The sequence below is a fragment of the Centruroides vittatus genome, unplaced genomic scaffold, assembly GCF_030686945.1.
Source record: "Centruroides vittatus isolate TY-2023 unplaced genomic scaffold, ASM3068694v2 contig_862, whole genome shotgun sequence".
Lineage (NCBI taxonomy): Eukaryota > Metazoa > Arthropoda > Arachnida > Scorpiones > Buthidae > Centruroides > Centruroides vittatus.
Genome location: NW_027122562.1, coordinates 1,191,660 through 1,211,639, shown reverse-complemented (window position 1 = coordinate 1,211,639; position 19,980 = coordinate 1,191,660). Strand labels below are relative to the sequence as shown.

The following is a 19,980-nucleotide window of genomic DNA, read 5'->3' as shown; positions in this document are numbered from 1 at the left end:
ATTTAAAATAAATTTGTTAAATAAACAGTTTCGTGAATATAAAATATTTCATCAATAATCAATATTTTTATTAACAAATTGCTCTTAGTTTTGTAACATTAAAAATTTTATTATAAAAATAAATTATTTTTTGTTTTAATTTATATTTTTTATATTAAAACTTCTAAAGATGAAGATTAAAATTCTACAAAAATATCAATATTTAGAATATCAGAATTCATAATTATTTTAAGAAACTTATTCATTTTTACACATGAAAGGAAAAGCATTAAATATTTATAAATTGAAAATTAATAAAATATGCAGTCATGAGAATTCAAGCTTTCATCAAATTCATAATTTTATAATATAAAATATATTTAATATCTTACCTATTTCAGAATCCACAATGTCATTATCTGAATTTCTTGCTTTATGAACAATTAATGCAATCTGAATATAAGTTCTTAGTTTTAATGAATCATGGCCCAACATTTCAGTAAATAATATACAGGCTGAAGTAATTTTTGTTGTACTATAATTTCTAATAGCAAGTAATAAAGCTTCTTTACATGCTGCTGAGGTTCTGTCAATAAAAATTTTAATTTATAAGATTTTCCTTAATTAAAATATAATAATTTTCATCTGTATTAATGAGTAATTTTATTATTATTATTATTATTATTGTTTCATATTTTAAGTCTTATTTAATATCTGTAAAATTTTATTATATGAGTATATAATAATGTATGGCAATGTTTTTCAACCGCTGGTCCACAGACTGGTGCTAGTCTGTGAAAAAATTCACTGATCTGCAGAAAAATATTTGACTGTACTGAAACTGAGCTGCCTATCTTTGTCAGACAAAAACTATACTCAATCCAGTTTCTTTTTTCACTTAACGCATGCAAAACACAATCATCATGTCCCAACATTTCAGTAAATAATATACAGGCTGAAGTACAGTGCACTTAATATAGATAATACTATGGAACCAGAAATGCATAAAGTAATGTTTAATAAATATTTAATAAAAAATAATAATGCTGATTAACCACAACAACTAAATTAACCACATGCACTCAACCCCTTTTCAAGACAAAGTGAAGTCCAAGGAAGTATATGTGCATTCATAAACAATTCAGTCATCCCTTATAGATGCAAAATGAACCATCACAAGGGCCAACTATACAAACATTAATCTACATAATGCAATATGGAAATCTAATGATGATATCTCACCATGTAAATGGTGAGATATCATCATTAGATTTCCATATTCATAAGCATTCAGTTTATTAGATAATGAACTTAATATTTATTATATATTCTTATTGAAAGTTGAGCTAGTACCCTTACCAGATTTCTTTTATAAAGATCATAAATTTTAAGAAAAATAAGATATAAATTTCAAAATAATAATTTTTAAAATTTATGATCTTTATAAAAGAAATCTGGTAAGGGTACTAGCTCAATCAATAGATATATATAAATATATAAGTATTGACAAGGTAGTTATGATTCTATTAAGAAAAATAAGATAAAATTTCAAAATAATAATTTTTAAAATTTATGATCTTTATAAAAGAAATCTGGTAAGGGTACTAGCTCAACTTTCAATAAGAATATATAATAAATATTAAGTTCATTATCTAATAAACTGAATGCTTATCTATACATCATTAAAATAAAAGAGAATAAAAACTTGAACTAAAAAACGATTTCATTTCACATTATATTTTGTCAATTTGTATTTATAAAAAATTAAAACATTTTGCCAAATTAATTCAGATTATAAAATATTTTTTAAACTTTGCAGTTTTATTAATGTTATTATGAGCTTTATAAAGTACTTTTATTTAAAATTTCTTGAATTTTATAAATCAACAGAATTTTCCACATACAAGTAAATAGGATTTATTCAAAATATTGGATTTAATATAAATCATCTTTCTTTTTTCTCTGATGAAACGTGTTTTATATTTTCTTTCTTGCACAGACACAATGTAGTGACGAACTTAAACACTAGGCAAATTTTTCATCTTTTATTCCGTTCAGCTAACTGAATAAAAGATGAAAAATTTGCCTAGTGTTTAAGTTTGTCACTACATTGTGTCTGTGCAAGAAAAAAATAATAAATCATCTTTTTTCTCTTAAGAAGTTATTTTATAGAATAATTGCTAGATTTTGAGTTTTTTAATTACTCAAATAAAACAAACACATTTGAAATATTTCTTCAAACTAATTCTAGAGCCAGAAATTCATAAGACTGAGATTTAGTCATCTTGTAGGCTAAATTAAAGGGAATATCTTTTGACTACATAGTTATTAACAGAATTTCTAAAAAATTTTTGTGTATTTCTATCAAATATTAATTGCTACTGGTTTCTAAATTAGCATTTGTTATTCTTATTTTTCATACTAATTAATAAAAGTTAAAAAAAACTGCAAGTATTTGAGTATGCTAAGAATTTGAAGATATTCTATTGTTGGGCAAATGGTAATATTTATAATCTAAATTTATATCTTTTTGAAAAATACCTGAAAGTGCTCAGTGATTATAGGTATTTGGATTATATGAAAGTTTATCCCTATTCTAAACATTTCTTTTTATACTGAATTAAAAATTTTAACTTAGCAAATTTTCAAAATATAGTGTAATTACACAGTGTAAAAATATTATAAACCATTAAGCTATAAACTAAAAAAAAAATAATTTCTCTCTATGCAAATAATAATTTTCCTTAATTAACTAAATGATCATCTACTAATATAAATAAAAAAAATTAATATTTTACCTTCTAACAGTAACTGTTCCAGCCATTGCAATTTCTTTAACAATGAATTTTGCATAAGCATAGCTTGGCCTACCATTTAATAAATAATAATGAAAAGTAAGTTTTTTCTTATATCCATATGTTTCTACTAAATTTGATAATGAAAAATGAGGTAGTTCGGTCATAGCATCTGAAAAATACAGAATTGGAAGTATATGATACTTTAAAACTTAATAACAAAAGTAAAATACTAAATATATGATTAAATTTATTTAATAATCCATTTTTTCAAAAGAAAGAGAATTTAAAATTATTATTGCAACTATTTTCCATCTAAAAATACATAATTACTGACAACCACCATGAATTAAATTTAATTAAACAAAAAACAAACATTTTCCTCCATTTTTAATGGTCATCATCAGTTTAGAACTAATAGATTCTTTCACTGTTGATAATGATGTGCAAATTAAATATGAGGATGCCTGGTTACTACAATGCAGTGATAACCTGGCCAACCTGAAATATCTTGAAAAACTAGAAATATTCAAAGCGTTTAAAAGAGGGTTGGTGATTAATTTTAAAAAAGTGGACTCACTAGCAACCATGTGGAGGGCATGCTTTGATTTATAATAGGTCTTGAATTAAGTTTGGATTTTATACAGTAGAGCATCGATTATCTGAATCAATTGGAAACTGGGGTTGTTCAGAAAATCAATTTTTCGGATAACCAATTATGTGTGAAAAAATATATTAACCTACCCTATGCTGAAATTCATTCAAATCCAGGCGCATCCTTAAGTACCCTCTTATGGTCGCACCAGTGCTACCAGCTAAAACACACACACCAACAAAAATAATATTGGAGTAGCCCAAGACATAGCCAAAGATTGCAGCGCCACAGGCACTAGCAGAAATTTAATTTTGCCGACTGGAAAGCTTTTGGTTAATTGATGTTTAGGTTGATCGATATTCGGATAATCGATGCTCTACTGTATTTTGTATAAAATGGGTACTTTTTAAAATTGTTATCCAGTTTGAAGAACCTTGTTAAACATAACATTTATCATGTGCATATTTCATGACATCCAAAACTTTTAAATTTTTGTTTTTTTTTTTTTAAACATGCATTCTATTAGTTCTAAACCTGGTGATGACTTAAAAATGAAGGAAAATGTTTGGTTTTCATTTAATTAAATCCAATTCATGCTGGTTGTCAATAATTATGTATTTTTATTGCTTTATAGCAGTATTTTTATGGAAATTGTATTTTCCATCTTTAGACACCTGAGATAATTGAAATTAGACAAATTATTTTTATTACTACTAAAAACATAAATGTAAATTATAAAAACATTTTTCCTAATCTAAGATTGTCCTGTGTGAAATAATAAAAGGAATAATTTATTTGGTTTCAATTATTTTAGAAAGATAGAATGCTTGAACAGTATGAATTTATGGGAAGCAATGATTAATAATAATAAATAATTGTATCAAGAAATAATGCTGCACATTAACTAATAACATAGTTTACAATTTAAGATTTAATATTTAAATGATCATATTTGAAAAATGAATTAACAACAGTTAAGGCAAGTATTACAAATAAATATATTCTCCAAAAAAAACTTTGATAGGACATTATATATAAAAAATTATTTTTGTTAGTAAGTTTATAAAATTTTGGTTTATAAATGTAATAGAAAAATGTATTGTTATTTACTATTAGTATCACATATTAAAAAATTGAAAAGAGATTAAATATGAATAATTGATAATCCATATCTATATTTAATTCATAAATTAATATCTATTTAAATAATAATTTTATTAACTTATTTATACTTTCTATCAGTAAAATTTAAATCAATGGTACAAACATTTAAATACTGATCTTTTAACTTTTTGACCAAATATATTAAATGCAACATTATCAAAAATTGGTTAATGTTACCTTAGGTATCGAGATGGCGGCGCTTACGGTAATCTCGTCTCGGGTTACCGAGTGGTGATTGTGGTAGAGGGCGCGATTTTGTACAAAGCCGTGCGATATGCAAATTAATGCGACTGATTTGACGAGGGGTGTGTTAAAGGTGTATGATTGTTTGATCTGAAGGTGATAGATAATTATCATTTTCGAGAAAAATTTAAGTGCTCTTTTTTTTATTTTGTTGTTTGGATATTTCCATTTGTTTTGATAATAATTATTTTCGAAATAAGTAATTTCTACGATGTTATCTCTGAAGATTTTTGGGTCGGATGTACTGCCCACCATTTTTTCCATCTTCTCGAATGTGACTATTCCGAATTGGGTTTGGATCCCAGAATCGATAAAGGGTTCAAATTTGCGGTCAAACTAGGATTACAGCATGTTGTCTACGTATGCTTGAAATGTTCGAGCCCTTGCAAAGTAGTTTATTGTACAGATAGAAATTCCTGTTCGATGAGATGTCGAAACTGCTGGAACTACGGTTCAGCATTCGAAGGTACTTTTAAAGGGAAATTTGGCAAAGTCCCACGAAGTAGCATATTTTCGTTCGTATGGCATTATGTAGCATTGGAATGCCCTATGACTATGTTGGCTAATGCCGTCGGAATAGACAAGACCGTAATCTGTAAGCGCAAATACGAGAAAGGACGTAAACTTAAAAGCATGAAATGGGTAGTAGGCGGTGTCTGTCGAGAAGGGAAAGGAACTGAGATGAATGTTAATGCGGAGTTGTCTACTTTGGAAACAACTAGACGTCAGAAAAAAGAGAAGAATTCGAAATGAACGTAAGTACATTTTAAATTTTTTTTTCTGCTTAATGTGACCCTACGTGTCGACACGGCGGCTCGTCTCCGATCCCAGCAATCAGAAGAAAGAAAAAGAGCGGGGACGCACATTCTAACCTAACCTAACCTATTTTAAAAAATTACCCCTATTCTAATAAATCGATCGGCAATAATCATGGTAATTTATTAGAATAGGTTAGGTTAGGTTAGTATGTGTGTCCCCACTGTTTCAGAGACGAGCCGCCATGTTTAGCGCGTGGGCGTCGTCTACCGCGTACGGTCACCATCTCAATACCTAGGGTAACATTAACCCAAAAATCTAATAACTGTAAATAATAATAGTTCTCTCAAAAAAATAAATTACTTTATTTTATAATGAATTTATTTTATGAGTTTATAACTACATTGAAAAAAATCCAAAAAATTTTTAAAATCAATCATAGATGATCGTAGTGTAAAACTGAAAATTTAAATGTAGGAAATTATATTACCTTCATTTTTAATATTGTTAGTTGTCTGCCAACCAAAGAGTCTTGATGGATCAAATGATGCATTATCCTAAAAAGAATAGTTGAACTATATTAGCAAAATTTTGGAATTACATAAAATTATTATTATTTTAAAAAATAATAATTTTATTTATAGCAAAAAAAATATTTTAACTATATTTTAATCATTCAAAGTTTTACTCAAAGATAGTATAACTCCACTTACAGTGATCAAAACTTAAGAAAAATTCAAAAGATAAAATTTTTATTAATTTACTTTTGTTATCTGAAAATTACATTACTATTACATCTCAGATCATTAATTATTATTGATGCTGGTTCTAATTATTAAATAAAACATCTATTCCAAAATCATGACAATGGATAAATTCCAATTCAAAAACTATTTGGTAATTGTCAAACTACTGATAAAGTTTTATATATGCTAAGTATTAGAATCCTAAATTAATTTATTCCAACTATTCATTGTTATTTTTATATATTTTGTTTAACAAATATATAAAAAATTGGTATTAATAAACAAAAGCATCTTTTTTCATATTTATATATACAAGTAATTTATTTTTAATTAATACCAGCATATACAACAAATATTTATATTTGGCTTAAAAGAATTAAACTATATTATTTATATATGTTTTTATGTAATTTCATTGCTTATAGAGTTGGATGAATTATTTTAAATATAATTAAATTCCAATTTGTTCAATAGAATTGAAACTATTTCTCATACCTGTAATAACTGATAAACAGAAACATCTAATTTCATTTTAGATTTTCCATCATTAACATTAAACAATGCATCTCTTAATAAAGGTATGGAAGACAATGAATCTTCTAAAAATTTGCTATCCACACCCATTAGTCCTTTAGACACAGTTTGAATAAACTGAGATAAGCTCATTGGAGCAAACAAAACAGCGGCTATAACTAATTCAATTGGAGCATATTTCCACAGAGCTTGAAGGCTTGGTTCTGGCATATTAAACACATACTGAGCAGTATTTAGAATTGCTTGGAAAGCAACATTTGAATCTAAAAATAAAAATACAAAATAAAATAAATCAACTTTTAAGTAAATATTTTTAAATTATTAATATTAAATCTAAACTGAATAAATTTTATACTTTAAACAAACATTTTACATTTTTTAATTTTTATAAAGTTTTTTCCCATTATTCAACTATTTTTCAAATAAAAAAAGCTATTCTCTATTATATACTTAATTTAAAACTAACAAAATATTTGAAACTACTGATAAAAACTGCTTCTTAAAGACTTATATTTCAACATTCTTATTATCCATTGACAAGAAAAAAAAACTCTGAAATTTCAAAATTGTATTTATATGCTGTCGTGGCTGGAATCGCCTGGACAAGCGATTCCTGCCTTTTCTTGTTTCATCTTGTTTTTGTATTTCAAATTAGTTGACGTTACAGAAGTCAGTTGGAAAATGACTGTTAGTTTTGAATCTACAATCGGTAATTGGCCAGCACTGATCATACAATGGCTGGACCAGCCGAAGGACAGTGACGCACTGATTGGTGGATCAGCGTGAGCTTCAATCGGTATAAAAAGAGTAGGTTTAGGTGGGAAGTTTAAGTTTGGTGTGAACTTGGAGCTGGTCAGTTTAGTGAAAGTTGGATACGAGCTTCAAGTTGGTCAATTGAGTGCTTGGTTAGAAGGTGATTTCATCTGTTGCTGCATTAATGAACGACATAAGGGATATACATTTAACTACGCCTGAGTGCATTGCAAGGTGTCCTTTCCGACGAACCTGTTCAGGATTTAGTGACTATTAGAACTCTTATTTTGTGTGTGCATGAAATCTACGTTGTAAACATCTTTCTATTGTAATCTGTAGCTTTTGTGAACATTGTAAGTTTATGTAACATTGAATTGTTGTTATAAACGTTATTGTGAATTGTGAACAATAGTGTGTGTGGTTTGAATTTGACTTATGCATTTACAAAAAAATTTAAATTATTAATATTGAAAAATGAAAATATTAAATTAATATTTAGAAATTTTCATCAGATTTAAGATTCAATAATTTTGTGCATGTAATAATTATTATTTCCTTTTTGATATGATTAAAATATTTTGCATTTTAAAACTTAAATGATAAGAAAACTTGTCAATGTAAGTTAAATTATTTGTCTGACTGCATCATTAATTATGTATATACAAAGATTAAATTAGAACTCACCATCAGGCATTTTGGACCACTTGGAAAATGATGATATCATACCCAAAAGTGGTGTAGAACAGAATACACAATGCGAGAGAGATTCAGTGCTATTAATAATATAAAACAGAAAATAGGAATAATTAACAAGATAAATATTAAATACAAAATAAAATAATTAAATAAATACAGCAATATATACAAATATTGTGAGTAAGAAAACAAATATAGCAAAATGATGATAAATAAAACTATAAAACTTGAAATAATGCTCTTCAAACATGTGGCACAACTGCAGAATCTTTAAAGTTAATTGTAGTCACTTTCTTACTAGGCTTATAAATTTTGAGTTTCCAAATATTTAAGTTAAATCATAACCAAAGTGCAATGTAGTAGGTGTGTTCTATCAAAAGAAACATCCACATCACTGTCACAAGCTACCAAGGCAGTTGAACATAGAAGCTTCCTAGTGGTGTCCTGATGTTCCCTAATTCTAGTGCTCAAAGATTTATAAGTTGTTTTATTTAATATATTTATGCTCCTGTGCATGTGACTCACTATGTAAATTTGTAATTTTCAAATGTTTTTAATTTCAAATGCACTTCCTATTCTATTCATTAATTCCAGAACCTGAAGATAGTCATTGTACATGGTCAAAAACATTCATTCTGTTAATAAATATTCAATTTTTACTGGCTTTAAGGTTTTAATAATAATTTTACTTTATACATCTAGTTTTTGGAGTTTTTCATTTTTTATTTTATTAACATTTTGAAACTATAATCAATCCCATTTTTTGGTCTAGTTGTTATCTAGAAAACTGTCATTAAAATAAATCTTCAAATTCAATGTCTCTTAATAACTGTATAAGATATTATGACTTTGTATATACCAGAAAATCCATCAAAAAATAAAATTTAATTATATAAACAAACGTTTTAAAATTGTTGAAAATATTAATGAGAGTGCTAAAAAAAACTACTAAAGATAAACACAGCACTTTATATTGCCATAACTATATGTTCATATCAGTCATAGATGAAGAGAATTGTAAAATAAGCAGTTATTAAGTGGAGATACATAGTAAGGTCCAAAAGATGTGTCAAATAAATAAAAGATGCATATTATTTTTCAATACAGCTTCCTTTTATTGCAATAATACATTTTTCATAATGTGGAATTAACAAATTTATATTTCAAAAAAGTACATTTTCTCTGCCCTCAAAATGTTCAAAACAGCTGCCTTGAATTCTTCATCACTATTAAATTTTTATTTACAAAGATCAGATTTCAATTTTGACAACAAATAGTCACTCAGGGTCAGGTTGGGACTGTGCAATGGATGAGGAAGTTCAGTGAAGCCACATTCTTTAATAGCAGCCTTCATGCAAAATGCAGTGTGAACAAATGCATTGTTGTGCAGGAGTTGCACACCTTTTGAAAGTTTACCCCTCCTTTTCTCTTTTATGGCATCCCAGAGTTTTGCCATCAGGTTGGATTATTATTCAGCATTAACTGTAGAATTTCTATCCTTGAAGTCTATCAATAAAATGCAATTGTGATTCTAGAAAATCATAGCCATAACCATCTTTGTTGGCTACAACACTTTTGGCTTCTTCAGAGGAGATTCCCATGCATGGCACCATTCCATTGATTCTCTTTTGGATGGAAGATCATGGTATAGAACCTTTGTCTCATCCCCAGTGATGATGGACTGCAAAATCTCTTCTCTGTTCTCTTTGTAGAGCTCCAAAAACTGTCAAGTGCAGTTGATCCAATGTTGCTTCTGAATTGCAGAAAAAATTTTGGGCACCCAAGGTGCACTCACCTTATTCATTAACAAATGTTCATGAAGAATTCAAAGAACCATTGTCTTCAACAAGTTCAATCTTGCAGAAATTCCTTTTGTCTTCAGACAATCAGAAAGCATTTCATCCTCAACAAGTGGAATGCTTTCTTCAGTAATCACTGTGTTTAGGCATTTGCTGCATGAGTCATCATCAAGAGATTCTCTTCCAAGTTTAAAAAGTTTTGCCCATTGTTTTACCATAAAATACAGTGTAGAAGCATCGCTGTACACATTACAAAGGTGTTTATGAATTTCTGATGGCATCCAACCTTCTTTTTACTCAAACTTCAACATAATGCATACAGATTACATTATTTAAGCCACATTATCTGACACATGGGAATGAGAATATAAAAATGCAATGGAGAGCATTAGTATCTCAAATGTTAAGCTTCACAATGTATTTTTTACAAAGCTTAACATTTTTCTGCACATGCACAATGTAGATCAGGCTGAGAACTTTGGACCTTACTACATATATCTTATTCATTTATAATTTAATAATTAAAATAAAAACTTTAATTATTAAAATTCTAACCTGTATAGATTTTCATTTAAAAAGTAATATAAAAAGTTTGGAATATTTTGTTCCAAACTATAATGAATAATGCGATGTGTAAAATCAGAAACTGAAACTGAAGAACTTGAACACTGAAGTATAGATTTATCTCCAAAACTGAAGTGAATGCAACCAAATCTTCTTAATAGTGATGGAAAATCTTCTAATTCTTCTTCACAAAATATGCCCATTCTAAAATATTTTAAAGTTTTGTTAATTATCTTTTAAAATGGTAATATATAAAGAGAAAATGAATTTACCTTCCTAAAATATTTAAAACAGCTTCTTGAACAAGATTTGTAGAAAATAATTTTATTTTATTTAACATTGTTCCATTAATAGTCCATCCAAATGGAAAATCAAGTAGTTGCTTGTCAGTCTTTTTAGTAAAAATATTTGTGATCCATTTATTTAGCTTGTCAATATTTCCATACTCCAAAAAATATTCCCAACAAATCTCAGGTGAAAACGATGCTATTTTTGGAGCTGAATTATTAATTAAAATAAATAATTATATTTATAATTATAGAGCAATAATAAAATTGTTATTTTTAATTTTTAATTTAGAGAATAGAATAAGTTATTTTTCGTGAATTGAGAAAAAAATTACAAATAATTTACTCAAAATACTCTGTAAAAAATGCATTTATAAGCTTAATATATTAAAAACTAATATACTACAATAATTAAAAATTATACTATATTCTTAAGATTTAGATTAAATAGATTCAAATTATATGTATGCAGTATTAAAACAATATTTATTGTCAGAACACTTGAAAAGGCATTAGTGATGTTTTCGTATGGTCATGTTAACAAAATTATACAGATTATTATATTAAAAATATGTAAATCTTGTTATTTCATCTTTTGATATAACTGTTCATCATAATGGGTTCTTAAATTATCACTATTATTTGAATGTGATGAGTGAGATAACATGATATTATTTAACAACATGCTACTTGCTACTGATATATATATATATATCTGTTCAAGTATATTGCTAATGTTCTGTTAAAACCACATACATTTCATTAAGCTCTTATATTATTAAATAAGTTCTTATTACTTTATTATATAATTTAATATTTTTAACATTGAAATTGTACTATATTATTTAAATAAATTATTTAAACCAAGAATAGAATAAATATTTCTGTTTTTACTCTATAAAAATCATTTACCTTTACAGTAAGGGAATAAACTATATATTTTTTTCATTAAAAAATGATAACCTTTCATAGTGACTATAACATCACTTATAGAAATGAATTTATTTTTTTGAGTAGTTTGAAAAATAAAATGATTGTTACAATAATTTTTGAATTAATTCATATGTCACATTCATTTTCAATTACAAATATTGAGATTTCTTTAAATCAATGCTGCCATGCCATCAATGGTCAACTACCAAAAATGTCTAGCTTATGGACAAGTTCAAGTATTTATTAATTTTTTTAGTGTACATATTTTATATATTGTGCTTGTTTGGTATAGCTGTGTCTATGATGTATGATTTTGTTTTGTTTGTCAATGAATGTAATGTTGAGTCCATTGTAATGAATTGTTTTGCCTGCAATTATAACTGTCATAGTATATATTGTGTGTGTTGTTTTCTATGACCATCTGAGGTGAATAATAATTTGTATTTGTGTACAAGCTTTTGATTTTTTATATTTGCTATTTGGTTATGTCAATGTAAGTAGTTTTTATCTGCTGAAAACCTGTAACCCAATATGATATCTTGTACAGCTTTGTATGCTTTGTATATAATACAGTAGACTCCCATATAATGCACTCCCTTATAATATGACGAAAATTTTGCGACTAGAACTCATACAGCACGATAAAGGGTCCTGTATAACGTGTAAGATAAATTTCATGTTTTCACATAGTTTCAGATTTTTTTGTTTAGAAAAGCAAAAATATACACTTATCAGTTGTTTATATATGAACAGTGAAGCCAACAGTTTAAAAAATGATTTTTTTTGTTGTAAATAATCAAATTCATCAACGTTATAGACTTGTTCTGCTATGTTATTGCCTTCCTCTATAATTTTGGAAAAATGTTCGGGAAAAATGCTTGACCCTTTGTGATAACAGTTAAAATTTAGAGACATGTTTGAACTTGCATAAATTGGTCCAATAATGTATGTTCCCTATAACGTGATTTCCTACAATGCAGAACATATTCCATGTTATACAGGAGTCTACTGTATGTCATTTTCTACTATTGTCATCTGTAAGTTTTTGTATTTATGACATGGTCTTATGGCAATCATAAATACTTCCATTTCTCTAAAAATTTCTTATTATAATTATTAATATGTTTATTTCTATTACTCAATAAAATATATTATTTTTACTTACAATCATAATCATTGATACCAGCAAGTATTATTCTTATGCAAATATTTTCACTCCAATTTGCAACCCAATTAAATACTATATTGTTATGTGAAGAGTCTACATTTTCTAAGACTTGTCTGTCAAATTGAAATAAGTATTTTTAATTTTAACATATAAAGATAATTGACTGTTTATGACAATAAAATCATAATGTTATATTATGTTAAAGTTATGAAAATTAAACAACAATTAAATGCTAATTTTACATTAGTATGAAAAAAACTAAAAATTTTACCTTGGGAAATGTAATTCTATTTCTTTATTTGGAGGATAATAATAATTTAGTTCATCAATAAAATGCATAATTTTTTCATCTTTATCAGAAAGTAATTTATCATTATCTAATTTAGAAAAAAGTGTTTTTCTTAATTCATTATTTGAAGTATTTTTGAAAATATCCATTAATTTTTCTTCAGGAGAAAGTCCCTATTTAAAAAAAAAAGTAATAATGAATAAAATGTAAATAAATATTGAGTACATGAAATTTTAAATTAAAATCACTTACAATTAAAATATTTTAAAAATTTTACATTGAAGAAAAAGATTCAAAGAATTGCCTTGTATCACAATATTTGAAAAATATAAATTAAAATTTATAAAAAGATTAATCATACTAAAAACAATTATAGTTATATTTGAAATTAAATTCTGAATATGTTTTAGTTCATTATAATAAGCAAAACTTGGTATCATGTTTAACTACCTGTCTTTTTTTCTAAACTGCTAGTTATAAACACCAAACAAATAGATTTATCAAAAAGATTTTCAACTGTATAATCAGCCAATAGGTTCTTTTGCAAGCTCTGAAAAATTGTTAAGGAATGTGAAAATTCAAATGGGTTTCCTCAACTAGCAGCTTTAAGAATGAGACAGGTAATGTCATAGTTCTTTTTTTTAAAATAATGGTTTTAAACTGTAAGTAGGTTGAAAGTCAAGAAATTAAACTTTTAACTGATATTTTCACAGTTGATCTTGTTCTCATTTGTTTAGAATGAAATTACAAATATTTAGAACATTAAAAATATTGGTTTCTTTTGACTCTTTCAAGCCCGTGGGCACTAAGAACATTTTTCCATATCACCGTAAGGTCAGCAAGCCCATAATGGGAGAAACTGATTCCCAGGTTTGAAAGATTGGGCTTGAAATAATCCTAATAGAATTAGAGGCCTAAAATAGAACAGAAACCCATAAAAATTCCTGGGGTTTTTCAATCACCCAGATTCAGTCTTGAGTCCCCAAGAGTGGTAGATTGGTGCCTTAACTGCCTTAGCCATCATATTCGTGATATTTCAAATTAACATAAGTAACAACATAAAATGCAGACTATTTTATTTGCTGAGTTTGAAATGATAAACTAAAGAATAATTAAAATTTGTAGTAGTTTATTGCTTTTTTAATAAAATTTTTTAAATAGATCAAAGATGCAAGATGATGATGATTTTTAACATCCATGAAAAATTAAAAATTTCATCAATCTCTTTTTGAAGATTCTAATGATATGAAATTATCTATACACACTATTATAAGATGTTTCTGTAAATTATCATATTAACAAATCCATATAATTAAAATCTGAAAAAGTTAAAACTGTTTTTTTTTTAATTAAAACAAAATTGATCAGGTGTTTATCATCATAATTATATTTAAAATTTTTAAAAAATAAATATATATTGATTTATAATATAGTTTTAAAAATATATTACTAATAGATGATCTAAGATAAATATATATATGTCTATTCTTATATTTTTTCGGTATTAAATAGTATCTATAGTGCCATCAAACGAATTTATAAGTCTGAAAGTATAAAACAAATTCAGCAATAAATGACAAAGATTTATCAATAGTTATCCTAATGTAAAAAGTTACTTATTGCTTCCTTCACTTACAAAATTTTATAAATACACAATAAAATAAGATCAAGACATGTCCTAATTTCAGAAATTTACTTATTTACATTCCAAATTTTGTTATTTACAGATAATGACTGTTTTCAAAACACTGAATATCTAATTTCCTAAAATATCCATTTTATATTCATATGATATTATTTTCAAAATATTAATAATTGATAAATCTTTTAATCCAATGAATAGATTTATCAATTATTAATACATCAATTAACAATTTATACACAAATGAACTAGATGGAAGGAACCTTTAGGAACTATTTAATTTATTGGAAAATTCTGGTTTATGTACAGTACTTCCTTTCTTATTGTGTTTACAGTTAACTTAAATGAAGATGCATTAGGTTATTCAATAAACTGAAAATAAAACTTGTTAATAAAAATTTTTTTCCTCTTTACAACAGTACAACAGAATGATTTTAATTATCATCTTAGGCACATGATTTTTTCTTTAGAGAAACTGTAAAATCATTATATGTGTATATGTTATGGACCAAGTGGGCATTATTCAAAAAGACAAACAGGAGTTATAGGGAATTCATACACACACATACAAAGGCTTTTATATTAGTAGTGTTGTTATTCATAATGACTGGGCATTATGAATAATGCCCAATTAATCACTTGGTCCATAACATATATATTTAGCCTGATGATACCCTTTCAACACAGATGAAAACACTAGATCTTTCACCTTTTTATACTATAGACTATAGTATTCATTTAAATAGATAAAATAATCTCTTCTTTTATCAATATGTTTGTTGGACACCTTGAATGTCTCTACAAATTCTCTGAACAATCCAAAAATAAAATGTAATGTTAAATAAATATTACATAATTAAAAGATTTTTTATATGACTTTAATTTACATATTACTAATGATAAAATACTGAAGTAGAAATTACACATTACTGTAGCTATACCTAACTTTTTTCCAGATTTAAAAATGCTAAATTACGAATATAATTAAATCTGGCTTAGATTTGTATATTATTTTATTGTTTTAACTTAAACCTAAGTTATCTTAAACATTTTGACTTTAAATATGTTCATTTCAATCTGTTTCTTTAAATAATTTTCTGATAGTATATAGATAGTTTCATAATACTTTTCTGTATATATCACTATTGTGAAACAATTATTGTTTTAAGTAATGAGTTCAAAGCAAGAAAATTATTAAATTAATAAAGATTTTTAAATAAACACAAAATTCAAATTAAACTTAGACTTTTTAAACCTAAATTATAAGAAAGTTTACAAATAAAATAATAATTACCATGTTAGTAAATATTTGTAAAGCTTCACAAAGATTTCCATTTGAAATAGAATTTTCTGCCATTGACATTCCAATCTGACTAATAATCTTCCATAAATTACCCTGGATTTCAGATTTTGATAAACAATTAGTTAACAAATATCCTTGAAGAGAAAGAAGATTATCATGTCTAATAGCATCTTGAATTGCTTCCTATAATTAAAAAACATTTAGTATTAAGAAGTTTAATTAATAATCCATCTAGAGTATTTAAAAAAATCAAATTCTTCATTTTTCTTGATTATCTTAAAAAGTTCATAAATCAAAACAGTCAAACAATTTTTTTGTTTTGATTGTTTCAATTCTATTTCATCAATTGATAACATTATATAAATGTTACCATGTTTAAAATTCCAAAGTTCAAATAAAAGATAATTAAATCTTAAGGTACTGTATTTTAAATAAATAAGCCTTATAGCACTAGTTTTTTTTTTAACTTTTTACTAGTTATAAAGATACTTTTTTCTGTTTTTATAATCATGTGTCATATTAATCATTTAAGAAGTGTTTTTGGCCCTAGCACAGGTTATTTTTAACTTACATAAAAATCAAATCTGAACCAGAGTAAAAAGTAATGATGATTTATATTCATTTCAATCATATTATTTAATTGTATTATTTATTTCCATTGAATATTTTATATGCTTTAAGATTTGATTCTTAAAACTGAGATGAGAATAAAAAATACTTTTTTTCATAATTATCCCAATAATATTTTTTAAAGATTTTTTTTAGCAATGTTAAACTTATAATTAAATGTATCAAACTATATTAATATATATTAATATAACAACAAATTTTTAATACTTAATTCTTTATTTTAATAGAATTCCAATAATATAACTAGTATTCAAAATAGTTCAATTAAAATTTATGAAAATTTAAATAACTATATTTACTCACATATAAGATGAGGTTTTTATTCATTTTTCATTGCTTCAAAAACCTAGGTCATCCTGTGTGTGTAAGGAAAGGATTTTTTTCGTTTTTGCAACAATTTTTGTAAACTGTGTATTCACATTTTTTACCAGATTCTCACCTTCTGGTGTTTAGAAACAAAAGAATTTTATCTGGGTCATTTGAATTGTTCTTGTGTATTGTCAGGAGTAAAGATGAATAGCAATAGGAAAAGCAGAGATTTTGAATTGAATTCCAAAATTACACGAAAACCCGGTATAAGTTTCAATTCATTCCCATGTGAAAACAGATGATTATTTGGAAATCAGGATTCAGAGAAACTCATAAATGTAATCGACAAAGAGTGAATTCGACTGTTAAGAATTGGCAAAAAAAGTTCCCAATTGTCTAGCTTTACATGAATAAATTATGTTGTCGATTTTACAAGATTTTTCCTTGAAATTTAAAATGCCAGTAATTTTTATGGAACAACATGTGTATTTACATTCATTTGATATTTTACTTGTGATTAAATGAAATAAAATTAGAATTGTATTAATAAGTTAATTTTCTTTGTTTTGATCTTTAAAGTGACACCTCGTCCTATATGCGAGATTGTCTTATATGCGAGTAAATACGGTAAAACGTTTTTTGTTTGTTAAAACAACTTTTTATATCTTATATTTTGAATTCAAACATTCCAGGATTAAAAAAAATATATATATGTAAGTACAGTAGAGAGTCGTTTATCTGAACTCCAGTTATCCGAATCGTCGGTTATCCGAACGCTTTCCAGTCGGACTGTGTCATGCTGAATCAAACTTTTTTGATACTAGATTTACTTATAAAGTATAATTTTTATGTTTTTATATTTTTCAATATATTTATTTTGTTTGTACAAAATAAAGAAATAATTTTTAACGATACAATAGCCTTGATTATTATTATAAAAATTTTTGTTAGGCTTAAAATCGACGAAAATTCAACATGAAGCAACATGCAATGGAGAAAAATTTCAACATTGGACAGGTTAATATATTTTTCGTACATAATTGGTTATCCGAACAACCCCAGTTCCCAATCGATTTGGATAAACGACTCTCTACTGTATTAAAATTTTTACCTGCCATGTCATTTTACTCCAATTATTCCATTGTTCTTTTAAAATAATATCTTCAGATTCTGAGGTTTCATTTGTTAAAATTTCATTTTCATCATAATCATTTTGTTCATACAATAATAGTCGTGTTGTTTTAAAATATTTTGCAAACTTAATATTAGCTTCTGAAACAGATTTGCAATATAGCATTGTATTTTCATCATTAATCTCAGGTTTCTTCTCTTCTATATTCAAAGTATTGATCAAATTTGTCAAAACTGTAACAATTAACTGCCAAAAATAACATTTAAAAATTTGAAATTATATTTTATTATAATTTATTTTTATTAATAAGTTTATTGCATTAAAATCACCTGTAAGAGTTGTTCAGCAAATTGACAAGATGCAGTATCATAGATACTTTCTTTTACACAGTTTAATAGCATGGTTATTACTGAATCCCAATAGGTAAACTGAACATTTATTTGACATATCCATTCTTTATTTTGAACCTTTTGAGCTGTCCATAACTTATAAAATCCTATTAATTTATAAAAAAATGACAATTAAAAGAAATATTAAAATGTTTTACCATATCTATGATTAAAAAAACTCATCAAATATAAAATAATCTTATAGTTTAAACTTCATGAATTCTTGTAGTTGCAGTTTCATCTCTGCTGCTGATTAGAACTTTGAGTCTTCCAATTTATTTTTTAATTTTTCTGCAGGAGACAAGATCTCAGGAAAAAAGAATTTGAGAAAGTACTATTATGTCCTTTTCAGTCAGATATTTATTGAGTAGAAACAACTGATGGAAACCTAATGTAGAATCTGAAGTAATAAAAAATAGCAAAAAAAGAAAAAAAAAATCTTCCACACTGTATTTACAAGTGGATACATAGCTGCAGAAGTTTACTATAAAAAGCACTGTTGTGGAAGAGTTTCTATGATTTGTTAATAAATACTGCACCAAAAGTTCAGTTTATTTTTGACTGTACCACATATACTTCTAAAATAAGCATGTATATTCTGAGAAATATTAGAGTGACTAAAATAAACATTTTTTACGAATGTAAGTACTGCAGATGACCACATTGAACTGCAAATGACAGGTTGGAATTGCACTTTAACCATTCACTGGGGCTCAGACCTACTGTATCTCAGGTTTGTTGTCATTGTGCTGTGCTGTTTTTAATTGCACTGTTACAGCAACCTTAAATGTATAGCTCTTTTTAATTTTCTGATTTTAAGTTTTTTAAATGTAAGGGTAAAAAAATACTTACAATTTAGCATTATAATTGTTTTACTATTTATACATTTATTGTACTTATCATATAATTTTTAACTCTTATTTTTTACTGTTTTATGTTATGTACAGTTAGTTTATCAGCTTTTATATATTTTGTTCCAAAATTTTTAAATTATATATATGCATTTTATTGTTTTAGTGTATTGTTGTTATTGTTTTTATGGGACAAACTATTTATTTTGTTGTAAGGTAGTCATCACATGCTATGTAGCATCCCTTTGTTAATGTAAATAAATAAATAAATAAATGTCTAACCACTGCTGAAATTCCTTTCATTGCATCTCTGATGAGCTCCTGAGGAATCTACAAGTTCTCCATTGGACCCACACAAACTTTATCTTTAGTTTTCCTCATATTGCAAAGTCTAAGGGAATCAAGGCTGTATAGGAGACATTC

The 19,980-nt window shown here is 26.1% G+C and overlaps 1 protein-coding gene across 2 annotated transcripts in view; it reads right to left on the bottom strand.

The window, feature by feature from the left end:
- The window catches only part of LOC136982679 (spatacsin), a 60,436-nt gene that overhangs the window by 28,729 nt on the left and 11,727 nt on the right, over window positions 1-19,980 (bottom strand). For both annotated transcript variants that reach the window (XM_067279243.1, XM_067279242.1), the window contains exons 8-19: window positions 18,647-18,813; window positions 18,297-18,563; window positions 16,238-16,429; window positions 13,284-13,474; window positions 13,010-13,125; window positions 10,897-11,122; window positions 10,616-10,828; window positions 8,250-8,338; window positions 6,774-7,075; window positions 6,023-6,089; window positions 2,778-2,946; window positions 372-565 (exon numbers count right to left, since the gene is read on the bottom strand). In XM_067279243.1, the coding sequence (XP_067135344.1) occupies window positions 372-565; window positions 2,778-2,946; window positions 6,023-6,089; window positions 6,774-7,075; window positions 8,250-8,338; window positions 10,616-10,828; window positions 10,897-11,122; window positions 13,010-13,125; window positions 13,284-13,474; window positions 16,238-16,429; window positions 18,297-18,563; window positions 18,647-18,813 (2,193 nt within the window). The remainder of the gene's footprint in view (window positions 1-371; window positions 566-2,777; window positions 2,947-6,022; window positions 6,090-6,773; window positions 7,076-8,249; window positions 8,339-10,615; window positions 10,829-10,896; window positions 11,123-13,009; window positions 13,126-13,283; window positions 13,475-16,237; window positions 16,430-18,296; window positions 18,564-18,646; window positions 18,814-19,980) is intronic.